A 13,099-nucleotide genomic window follows, 5' to 3' on the forward strand; every position below is an offset into this window, starting at 1 on the left:
TGATGATCCGGGTGAAAGTGCTGAGCTAACGGGAACGCTTCTTCCCTCCTAGATATCGACAGAACGAGCGAAGATGCATACAGAGTATATCGCGTAGAGTGTACTCGAGTATGATAGAGCGCACTAGAGAACGGCAAAGTACGGCTAAACAGTGATATGATAATGACAGAAATTATTAATAGTTTGGAGAAACTCAACTTTGACTTGGAAATAAAATTAATTTTCTCCGCGCTCGAATATCATTTTCCCCCGAGACGTCCCATTTTCTGAGTCGCGATTCTTGTTAACGTGGAGGTTGACGTAGCCGAGAGTATATTCGGCGGGACATCAGACTTTTGTTCTGTCGACACGTAGAAAGAGTTTCCGGATACCGTAAACTAGGATCGATGTAGCGCCAATCGTATTTATTACAGGGAAAGGAATATTTTAATCTTAAATGAAAAATTCTGAAATCTAGACTAAAACGACAGTACGTATCGTCTATTGTCGAGTATCGTGGTGGCAAGATGGAGGGAAAATTGATTCTAAACGCGAGAATATATAAACTGACATTTATACAAGCTACTGTTGTCTCAATATAGTGAGTCAATCTTTTTCAATTCGCTAGAGGAGAATAAGAATTATTGATTTTATTTCGATATCGTCTCATTTTTATCGTCTCATTTATACTAAATGAGTTTGAGAGAAATATAAGTGCGTCAAGAATATTTTTCGTCTCGGATAACAGAAATCCTTTCTGAGGGCGCAGATCTAAATTACGGCTTGATTTAACGCAGGCGCCAGCTTAAATATATTTTTTACTTGGACGTATCCCATTTCTAATATTCTACTGATTTGTCGCTGTTTGATTCCCTCTATTGTGTTTTATCGAGGGGCAAACCGCCGAGTCGTTTTCCTTACGTTCTGCTCTCCGGTGAAACGTAACTAGCACGCTTTCATATCTTTTTGCACAATCAGTCAAATAACATATTATCACGCATATATCCTAGAAAATAACCTATCCTTCGTGTTTATCGTCCGATAATTAGATATTCCATTGTGGCCATCTAAGCTTTCGGAAAAAAAAAACATGTCTAATTTCAAATAATGCGCAGATTTTTGCTCCTTGTTGGACCGTCGTAGAAAAATTTGCAAAATTTTCTTACTCTCGGCAAAGCACCTTCACTCCCCCCGGTCGTGTCCAACGACCAATTCGACAATGGTACGGGATCCAGACAGCGTGCGCGTGGGTGTGTAGGTGACGCACATACAGGTGTGCAATCCCGTCTGCGCCGACTACGACACGCGAGGGAACGAATGCATATAACCGTGCGCGCGGGGTACTTAGGATTATGCAAGCGAGTCCGCTTTCTACGTGGGCTTAGAATCTGGGTCGGGCACGAAGTCATTGTTTACAACGAGCCACCGGCGCGGATAGATAGGTCCGCGCTCACCAGCGGATGAGGACTGCGTCTTTTAAATATTTCGCACAAAGACAAATGCGCGGGGGTCCATCAAGTGCAGCGCCGAGTCGGCCACCGCCGTCCCGAGAACGCGCGCTCAAGAGAATCGGAGTGAATTACAGTCAGAAATTAAATATACATCACTTTCCCTCATTATTCCGAGTGAACTCATCGAATCCTCGGAAGGATGATAATTAAATGCGTGCGGCGTGACGCATTTGTTCCCGCGTGGGCAAACTGTCGCTCGTGCCTTCATGAACCGAAATCAGCAAAGCATTGCCGCTGCGCGCGGTAGCATAGGGTTAAAGCCCCGCTGTCACGTGATTTTCTGTCAATGACTAATCGCGATAATATCGATTGCACAACGTGCGTTTTGTACGTGTGTTAAGCACACTTGAAGCAACTCGGACTCGACGCGATTCCGGGCTAATTTACGTTGCTCGATTTAAGTGAGCGACAAAGTACGCGTTATCGTACAATTAGACAGTTCCGCGGACAACAATTTTTCAACCGAATGTGCCAAACCGAAATTAACGTCGAACGTGTGTTGGCGCAATCGTTACCTGGCAGTAACGTCGTGTGCAAACAGCTTTCGCGAAATGAAAAATACGCGGTTACTTTTTTCTCTCACGGCGAAACGCCGTTTTCTCGGAATGATCAAGTAGGAAGCCCGCTAAAGTGCTATTTCGAATGCATCGAGTAAGGAAAGTGGCACAAGGCGGCGTGGGCGACTCGTTGCGTAATAATATTGACGGACAAATAGGCGAGCGAAATATTTCTACTGCCGGAAAGACAGTCGCCTACGAAGGTAGACAGAGAAGGGGGCAAGAGAAAGAGAAACGTAAACTCTCCCGTTTCCTTTTCCCTTAATAGTTCGTTTGACTTTAATCGTGGCTTTATCTCTCCCCATATAAAGTATTCTTTGGATAAATTTACATATTACGTTACGTAATAAATTCTCTACTTTAATCTCTTTCCCTTCTCTCAATTTAAACTTTTTACTCCGACAGCAATTAAAGCTCCGTTCTCGCGTGAAAAAAAAATAATGCATTGCTTTCCTAAATTATCACGCGTCTTCCCTTACTTTTTCCCGTTCGCTTATACTCTTGACAATCGCTATGACGTGTGTCATTTTTATAACGTTTCATCTTCCGAGAAGATCTCGCGCTTCAGACGCGAGGTACGTACATACACGGAATTTTCGTTTAAAATTTATCCTGAAAATTGTATAATCGTGGGACAACACGGCACTTCGAAGAATTTTATGAGAGTTTTTTGAAATTTTACCACGTGTCTCACTAGTAATTATAGTTTTTTTACTAGTAAAATATATGATAAAATTTAATTAAGTTCTTGAAGATGTCATATTGTCCCACGATCGCACGATTTTCAGGCCAAATTGTAAGATAAAATTCTCGCCGTGCATTTAACTCTCTGCACTCTGTGTATAATAACGCGAATCCTGCAGGGCGCGCGTCGAGGCGCGTCTTCTGGTATCGCGGCCGTTGCACTCGTATTTTAATATTAGAATGCGACCGATAGGGTCCTCGCGATACTCAATGCAATAACGCGACCTGGCACCAAACGGCAGCTCGGCACAGCGAACGATTTGTTGAGAGAAGAAGACGCACACGTGCGACATTTTGACGAATCATTTAGGGCCAGTTTCACAAACATCGGTTAACTGTTAACGAGAGTTCAGTCAACCGCCTATCCTTTTCCATCTTGTTCTCTAAGTAGAGACAGAGAATCAGTTAATCTTCGGTTAACTGTTAACCGACTTTTGTGAAACTGGCCCTTAAAGTCTCGTAGTTATCGACGTATCAAGACCAAAAAAAAAACAACCCGCGCAACAGTCCCGCGTCTCGAGAACTGGAGCTGTGCAAAATATATAGTGCAATTTTATTGCGCTGATGCAGAATAATATTCAATTAAAAGGAAAATAAATATTTGGTAGCCCCCTTTGTGCTCAACGTTAATCTCTTTTCCCATTTGACATTCCCCGGCTCATTCAATTGACGAAAAAGATCGGCGCGATTATTTTTGGGCTTTTAATTGATGCGATTAAGCGAAAACTCAATCGGCTTTTTAATAAAATTATACTTTACGTCAGTTATACGCCAATTACCTGACCGCCATTTATCTTAATTATGCGTACACAAATTGACGTATTACACACAATATTATCTTATACGAGCTTCATTTCTAGCAAAATTCTAGAGTAAGTCTGCTTTCTATGTGTCAGTCGGCTGATTTCTCTATCTCCGGATCATTTTATTTCACAGTACTTGGAGACACGGGCAACTTTTACTCGATACTTTACGTGCGTGCGGTTGTATTAAACAGACAAACTGATACCGGGTTTAATGACAAAGTGACACGTGAAGCATATATTTTACATGTGTTGTCAAGAAACCAGACAGAATCTAAAATTTAAATCAGTGGGAATCCACGAACCACGGTTAGGCAAACGTGAGGCAAGAGTCGGACGACGGTTTGTAACGGTCATCTTTTTATTAAAAAAAAAATATCTTGCAACGATTCCCCGTGATTTCTGGCGATGCGATAAGCGGATTTGACCTAGTCCTGCCAATCGATGAATTCGTCGCGTCGCGATCTCGGTGTAATTGTGACGTCGGCGCGTTTCGGCGCGGATCGCGAGACGCTGCCAGTGATTACGCGAGAAATGAAGACACCGATCATTTGTCAGGACGCGTGCGCGCGCGCGCGCGCGCGCGGACCCGCGTATATTAAGCACCTGTGGTCCGCGGAAAGCTCATCGACTGTGTCTAATTGTATGACGCGGTAGACGGACAAATTGCGGGGATTACAAAATAGCGCCTGGTAATGCGAACGTGTACGGTGCAAATGATTTGCCGCGTTGCGCGGTAACGCAACGCATCTGCCGTCCCTTTGTTGTTTGAGGCTTTAAGGCGAATACGCGGCGCACAAAGAACACCCGGCCGTGTGTCTCGCGATTACGTGAAATCATTCGCGACCGATCGCACCGATGCGTTTCGTGCCGCGATCTAATTCAACGCGAATAATAATCATCGTATGCAGCCAAGTGCGAGGAGAAATCCGGATGCCCGCGGAAGCGATTTCGCAGCAGCGGTAACGTAAGGCACCTCCGGGCGCGCGAGAGGCCGTCATTTCGCGACAGCGCAATATCGATTTCGCCAATTGCAAAAAGACGAGCCAACAACGTCGAACGTTCAACGTTACCGAAAAGAGCACCCGGCGGGCCTCTTCCCGTTTATTCCCGCTGCCTATTTCTGTCTGCCAATTTATACTCAAAGTAGTATGACTTACGTAACGAAACGAGAAACGTGGCGGCGTATTTTTAGTTTCTCCCCATCTTAGAAACGCGATAACTTCATTTCTCCGCCCTACTCGGCAAATCTATGAAATTCCCCGATATATTTGGCATTTTGCGTAGAAAAAAAAAGCGCGTATTTCAACGAGTCACTTCGCGGCGAATGCGTGTATCGAGATGGAGAAACGAATGAAAGTAACAGAATTCGAACCCGGTGCCGCGTTTTGTCGTGACAGCATCTACACGGATTTCGAAGTACGCTGTTACAGCCTGGATATTAAGATCGTTATCGTACAAAGGAATGTCCTATTAATCCGACAGCGATCTGATAAGCCCCCGTAGTCGCACGTATGTCCGCGCCGGTAACGCGTGGAATCCCAAAAACTTTAATTGGACGGCTGCTAAACAACAGAACGTCAAAAGAACGAAAGAAAAATCATAGCTAATCGCCGTACCATCTAATCGGCGGCGATCGTTATTTTCATAATATGGGAATTTTAATTAACGTCTCCGCGAGAGATTGTTTTCACAAAATCATTTTCCACGAGGCACTTCCTCTGGTGTTCGCTTACATAATTGAATTTTCCGCGCACATTTGAAACGCACAGATGTTTATCATATCCGTTATATCATCGGCGACAAATAGCTACAAAACAATAGTAAAAAAAAAAGCACACAATCTAATACTTCTGGGAAAACGTTAAACGTCATCGCGTTGTCGCAGGCACCGCTGCGAAATTATATAAACGAAACGTGCATCGCGGAGAAAACTTATGGTAAATTTATTATTGCAGATTAATTATGCATCAGAAGCTAAGAGGTGTTGTCTACGCGGGGAGAATTTTCCCTTAAAATTTACCGTGAAAATCACGTAATCGTGGGACATCGTAGTTTGAACAACTTTATGAGAGTCTTGCGACATTTTGCCACACATTCTACTACACTGAGAAAAATGTCCGATTATAAGTACAATCGGACAATCCAATCACATAATAACAAACGGATATCTCCAATCAGATTGTATATCCGATGAAAAATGTGATTGGTTTTTCAATCAAATGTATCCATAATTTAATCGGGAAACGCGATCGGAAAAACTAGCCATCGAAAACACTATTTAGTAGGTTTATCCGATGAAAAATTTTCTCAGCGTGATAAAAGTGAAATTTCCAACAATTCTCATAAAATTCGTCGAAATGCCATTTTGTCCCACGATTACACGATTTGTATAACAAACTTAAAAAAAAATTCTCTCCGTACACTGCTTTCTGTTTTTCTCGCACAGCTTAAAATAGCCTGGTCGCTTTGAATTAATTTTAATTACCGAAGAAGCTATCTTTAACGTCTACGGCTCTTTTTTATTAAAATTTTAATACAAGAAAAAATATCTGTTCTCAAGATAAGCAGCGTACTTTTCATCGCAATCGCAAGTTCGATCGTCTAGAGAGGAGAACGTGATCCTGACGGAGATGCAGCCGCGAAGAACTTGATCCGCTCTTACTGTTACTGCAAATTCGTAATCTGTTCATAAGTCAGTTCTTCGTACGAGGAAAGTAAAGAAAGGCAAACAGCGTCAGGCTATTAAAACGATACGCATTTGTTGCGGACGTCATGACCATGACTTTAGCGACTTTCTTTCGATAAGATAAGATAGAGCGCGACGCGCACTAATGAAAAAAAAGAGAGAAGCTTTTCGTAACGCAAAAAAGTCTTTAACGTATAATAATACACTAGCGCGAGGCGATACGCGCAATCAAGGCTCACGTGACGCTGGTACGCGCGATGGACGCGTCGCGTCGTTGCGCTTTGGACCCCGCGTTCGGCACCGCGGGTATCAAGAGATCTCGTTTGCATCTCGTTAGGATTCGCGACCGCTCGAGACCAGGGTAACTAACCGCAACTCGAAAATAAACCTCCTGGAAACCCGCCGGGGCCCCGTTTCGCTGCACGTGCGACGAGCCCGCGGTACGTATCGCCGCTCGGCGAATTTGCGGACACCCCCGTTCGTCAGGTTTGACCCGGAATTTCGCCCGCAATTTTCGACGGCAACAAAACATCGCCCCGCTACACGAATTATGCGAAAGTGTTGGGTACGCGGTGCCGCGCGGTGGCCTGGCACGCGGTTTCGCGGACCGCAAATTTCAGGGTTTGTGGCACGATCGCGGGTCCTCGATAATTCGGGGGTACCGTCTTTCCGACCCCACCCCCCCCCCGACCCCCGCCCCTTCGCCCGTGATCCCTAGCCAAGCCGACTCGGCCTACCCGAAATTTTTTTTCACTGGCCAATGCACCTTCCGACCACATTTCTGCGTCACCGCGTTACCTCGCCGTCTCCCCCCGAGGCGCTTCGTATATTTCGTGCACAGAGTATAACGGTGCTTCCCCGAAGAGACGCGGCAGGTGCGCCGCGAAAGCGGCGTCGAAACAATGGGAGGATTTATGTACGAAAAGTCGCGCGCTGCTGCAATGCGTATCCTCAAATCGGGGAAGTCAGAAAATTGTAGGACGCACATTCCCCGTACATTTTTGGACACGAGTCACGGTGTGTTGCAGCGTTAAGCTTACGCAGAGAGAACGTCTTGCGCTTCTTAATTGCATACGCGTGCGGGGAAAAAAAAGGTCTCGGTAAACATTTTACGGGAGAGACGCATAAATTTTCTTGAAATACGACTTTCAGAAAAATCGACGATCGGGATAACAGATAACTTTTACGTGGTTGTACAGTGTGTCTCGCGTTTCATTGTCACCGCAGACTGCGATTTATAGTGCGCGAGTTATGCATCATTTCACATCTAAAGTTAGCGTAGAGAAATTTCAAGGTGACGAGCACGCGACTCTCATACCCGAGCACACCCTTATCGATAAAACATCTATTTTCTCCGCGTTCGATATTTCAACGACTTGTCAATACTTCAAGGCGCTTCTCTTTATCGCCGGCACTATCGACACGCATAGTGAGAAAGAAGAGAGAGAGAGAGAGAGAGAGATAAAGACAATAGTTTCTTTCCCTCTCCGTCCCGCGTCTCGGACAAGAAACTATCTCGCCCGGGATTATTACAGGCGGCAGGATTTAAAGCACGACAGGCGTTTACGTCCGGCGAAGAGCCAGCAGGTCTCAGTCAGGTTCGTCGACACGTTTTCTGCGAAACCGAGGGACGCACGGGGTCCTTTGACGCTAGGAAAACCGGAAAACCGGGCCGCCGCGGCCGCCCGAGAGACCCGGCGGCGCCGATGACCCCGGAATACCTAATGACGTTTGTAGTCGTTGACCCTTTAAAGCGTCAAATAGCTAAACAGATGTCAACTGAATTCGCTCCGGGTGGCGCCCGGATGCTTCTTGACGCCGCGATAAATTCGCAGACGCCGCGAGGGCCATTAAGGGCAGTTGAAACCGGGCGAGCTGCTAATGAGCGCCGCGAATAAATACTGGTATTATTAACTCCGAGTGTGCCGGAGATCGATTGACCGCGGCTGAACGGTTGACGTTGCGCCGGACGAGTGATGTAATTTAAGAATTAGCCGCGGGACAATAGGAAACGATAGAAATTAATAGGGGTTGATAAATGCCAGTTTGCAAATAGAACGTTGCGTGTAACGCGCATTCGAGATTTAGCCGCGCTAAGTTTGTCGGGATTGTTTTCAAAAACACTTTTGTAATAACGAGACTTTTATGAAAAGGTAATTCCGCGTAAAATGACAAACGTATTGTTTATTATAACAACGACTCGGCGAGAGGGCTGTTATAGCCGTGTTTCTGATATTCGAAAATAAAAAATCATTAATACAAAATGCAAAACATATAAATATGAATTTGTTATTAAATATTATCGCTAATGGAGATTAAGCTGAACGAACAGCGGTCGAATTTATACGGCACGCATACAGGGGGGGGGGGGAAGAATTTTCTTTTATAATTTACCCTGAAAATCGTGTAATCGCGTGGGTCAAGTTTTCTGAAATTTTACCATACATTTTACTAGTAAATTATACTTAGTATACATTTTACTAGTAAAATGTATACTAAGTATAATTGTTGCACTGAGAAAAATGTCCGATTAAAGATAACCGGACTTCTATTACAATGAGAAAATTTTCCATCGAATAAACCAATAGCGTTTCCGATCACGTTTTCCGATTAAATCACGGATACATCCGATGAAAATTATCCGACGAAATGCAGTTACCGATGAAATTTTATTGAAAAACCGATCACACTTTTCATCGGATATACAATTTAATTGGATACATCCGTTTGCTATTATGTAATTGGATTATCCGATTATATTTAATCGGACATTTTTCCCATTGTACTCGACTTCGTATTACATTGGCTCTAATTATTTTTAAGGTAACTGACTGGTCTAGGAGTCATTTTCAATTTGTTATATTATTTTATCCGCTGTGACAAACCATATCTTTCATTGCACTTCTTAATTATAACCTTGTATCATTTTACATATTGTACACATTGTGATTTTCTATTAATTCATTTTGTATCTTTGATAAATCTGCAATTGTTGGTTTGTTCCTTTTGGAACGTGCCTGAAACGGACCCAAACCCTCGGTCGAAACGTCGCACTGTGTTTTATTTTATTTTATTAAACACGTGCCAGTTGAGGTCGACTAAACTTATTTATTGACAATTGAATAATCCAATTACGTAATAACAAACGGACACGTCCGATTGAATTGTATATTCGATGAAAAATATGATCGGTCTTTCAATCAAATTCCATCGGTAACAGCGTTTCATCGGACAAATTTCATCAGGTACGTCAATTAATTTAATCGGAAAACGTAATCGGAAAAAAACTAACCGTCGAAAACGCTAGTTAATCGGTTTAGCCGATGGAAATTTTTCGAGGTGTGGTAAAATGTGTGATAAAATTTCCAAAAAAACCTCTCACGAAGTTCCCGAAAATGCCACGTTGTCCCACGACTACGTGATTTTCCGGATGAATTTTGGGAGAAAATTCTCTCCGTGTGATGCACAAACCAAAATAAGATTTCTTCAGAGGTTGACATCTTGGCAGAACGCAGAGAGAGAGTTCAGATCTCGACCTGTTAACGCGACATTTTGCAACACGTCAGTCGAGAAAAGTTCCATGATAGCCCAATATAATTAATTATATTTCCATGCAGAAGCACAACGTTAAAGCGTGGCTGCAATAAACGTCAATATTCTCAAACTACGTAATAGCGTTTCTGCAGCGAAACATTGTATCTGAAATTCGCAGAGTTCTTCTCCGCGGGAGCCTCTCAATAATTATGGCGTTAATTAAGGTAATAATACGTAGGTGAGCTAATATTCTTATCGTCATCGGGCTGACTGTTTCATTGCCCGATAAATGATACCCGAGGACAACCGCCTCTTTTATTACATAAGAGATAATAAGTATTGCCTCTCCGAATTAATTTCGCGAGCGTGCGCGCGCGTGTCCGTCCGAGTGCTCCGAAATTCGACCCGTTGCGTAACGAAGCCGTGACGATGCTTCTTTTTTTTTTTTTGAAGACACGACGTTCGATTCGAAAACGTGCGTTTCCGACTGTCGCGAGCCGAATGCAAAAATCGACCGCTGAGATTTTCCGACATTTCACGCTCGACCGACATAATAATCGCGGTCTCTGGCCACGTGGTATAATTGGCAAATATCACTGGCCAAGCAACGCGAAACGTGTATACCCCGACTGCGGCGCGCGTGTGTGTGTGCGTGCGCGTGCAAACAGCGTTGATACGTAAGTTGGCAATGTCCTCGAAAACTGAAATAGTTATGACTTGAGTTGAAAGGAAGGGAAAGGCCCTTGACAGATAAACTTAGGCGCGTACGCAATTGTAAGAAAAATTTTCGCTATCGCAGCTGATCGTGATTTGCCGGAGCTGTTTTGCTGCCGCGGCTGTAAATGTCTAAGCCACAGCAAACGGTTGCTGCCGCACCTACACTGTAGAAAAATCACGCCGTAAAATTACAATTATTACAGTGAGTTATATGGGGACCATCTGTTAAAGGTGTGTGTTTACGTACGTCTGTAAATTTACACCTTGTGCAATAAGTAAACTGTTCGCTTTTAATTTTGCGAATTTTACAAGTTGCCGTAATTTTTCGTCAAGCACAAACAAGCATTTACACAGCAAAGAGTGGAAAAAATTTCTTTGCCAAGAGTGCACAAATCTATATATTTCCGTTATTAATAGTGTAATCGCTACACTTATTGCGTGTGTAATTTTACGTACTTTTTTTTACAGTGCGGTACAATAGGCACAGTAGCAAAATATTAGCCGTCCATATTTTACGGAATTTAGTTGCCACGTGCGGTGTTTAGCTACGGGCAGCTGTAACTTTTTGCTCAGTGTATCGAGCCTCGATGATGATCGCGGATTCTCCGAACGTACGTCGTTTTATGTAAGCGACGTCAGAATTGTGATTAGAGGCGACTTGAAGATGCAATCTGAGCGTTACTCTTCAATGATTTTCGTGATAGAGAAGCTGATTTCTTAAGTAACTCGGGAACGAGTCATTGGCAGACGTTGGCGATTCGGTGATGAAACCGACCTTCGGACGTACTCGTAATCGCAAGTTTTTAGTATTCATAAAGTAGCATAAGGTATAACCTTCGTTTCCCTCCCAAATCAACCGTAGCTGAGAGAAAAAAGTTATTGAAACGACTACGTTCAGTTAAACGAGTAAGTTAAACGCGGTCGTTTGTCGAGACATTTTTATTTTTCAACCGACGATTATTTTTGCCAATTGATTGATAATTGCTTGGCAGCCCGTGATCGTCGTATGCCGAAATTACGTCTTGATTCGACATCCCTTTGTCGCAGTGTGCAATTTATAAGCGAGTCAAAAGTAGATACGTGCGACGGCAATTACACGAATAATGTGCGACCGCACGATTAATATTCTATAATAGAAATATTAATAGGGACAGGCAACGGTCGGGCTTATCGCTCATAAAAAATTCAAGCGAATATTCGCGAGTGTACGTTCGCAAAACGCGACCTTCGGCGAATCCTTAGAAAATGTAGGCCAAGATCTGCGTAATCTCCGCGTGAAAAAGGGACACGTACGTAAATTCCGAGAGATCTGCGCCCGGCCGCACGATTTAATTTACTGGCACGTGCGTGCCGAGACGTAACGTGAATTTTCCCAAGTATTTCTGAAACAATAACAGGCCTCTCGGAAACGCGCGTCCGCGCCGCGATCGATCGCTGCTCCGCTCGGATCTTCCCGCAAAATTCGACATGACTCGGCTAATTGTTCGCGTTTTGCGTACATTTGCGATTAACGACCCGCATTTTGCGCGTCGAGCGACGCCCGCGACGGTGGATTTTATTCGGAGCAACGCAGCGCGTTAATTGCAGCAGGCGCTCCCGAAAGTGCAACCACGCAATTCGGCATTACGCAACATTTCGCGATTGTACTTAATTGTTACAATACGAGACACAGTCGAGAACACGCTGTGCCTTCGGCGAAAGTCGAAATCGGTCGCGCCGCCGCGTTATTGCGACTCTCCGACATTTATCCCGGCGACGTGTAACGAGATCAAGCTCGGCGGAGGCGACGACGACGATTTTTGTGGCCGCGTGACACATGTCGCGCCGCCGAGGCGACTCCGCCGAAACGGGCGTGGATTTTCGGCGCGCGCGGAGCAGCGGCGACCGTCGAGCCGGCGGGAGTCGCGCACACGTACTTAAATACAACACGGTGCAGCGGTGCACGTACACACGCGGGATATTCGCACGAAGGGTCGCGCCGCGCCGCTTGTGTTTACATCGCGGCGCGGCGCGAGGCGCCGCGCGGTGACCGACAATCGACCCCCGCGTACAAACTACGCGGCGACGACGACGGCGACGACGACGCGCCTGAAACAGGGTAGGGGGGGAAAAAAACGCAGAGGTAAAAGTAACAAACGGGCGCACTCACCTGGAGGTCATGGCAGCCGTTATCCCTGTGACTGGCGGCACGTATCACCCCCGCACGCCAACCCCACTCACTAATCTTATTCACCTTCAGCTTGGTGAAACCACTCACCGAGAGAAACCTCTTTCCCACGATCTCCTCGCGAAACTTGTACGCCATATTACGTTCGGTAAACCGCGGCGTGCCGAATCCGCGACTTCGGATCGCCACAGCCGGGTCCGCCAGTCACCCTTTCCCTCGCGCGTCCCCCACCCCCTCCCGCCCACCCGCGAACGGGCGCCCCCGGCCTCCCTCCCCCACCGTTCCCGCTCCTCTTCCGTCTTCTCTCTCTCTCTCTCTCTCTCTCTTCTCGCTCCTCTCTCTCTTCTTCGCTCGCCCGTTCGCTCGCTCGCACGCTCACTTGACTCTCCCGTCCCAGA

The 13,099-nt window shown here is 45.2% G+C and overlaps 1 protein-coding gene across 1 annotated transcript in view; it reads right to left on the bottom strand.

Annotated features, from left to right (window-relative positions):
* The window catches only part of LOC105564380 (probable JmjC domain-containing histone demethylation protein 2C), a 321,095-nt gene extending 308,256 nt beyond the window's left edge, over positions 1-12,839 (bottom strand). Inside the window, exon 1 of the mRNA XM_012016701.1 lies at positions 12,684-12,839. Within this exon, the coding sequence (XP_011872091.1) occupies positions 12,684-12,839 (156 nt within the window). The remainder of the gene's footprint in view (positions 1-12,683) is intronic.
* Between the last annotated feature and the right edge of the window lie 260 nt (positions 12,840-13,099).

This window comes from Vollenhovia emeryi, unplaced genomic scaffold (assembly GCF_000949405.1).
Source record: "Vollenhovia emeryi isolate VEMERY1.0 unplaced genomic scaffold, V.emery_V1.0 DF939166.1, whole genome shotgun sequence".
NCBI classification, from domain to species: Eukaryota; Metazoa; Arthropoda; class Insecta; order Hymenoptera; family Formicidae; genus Vollenhovia; species Vollenhovia emeryi.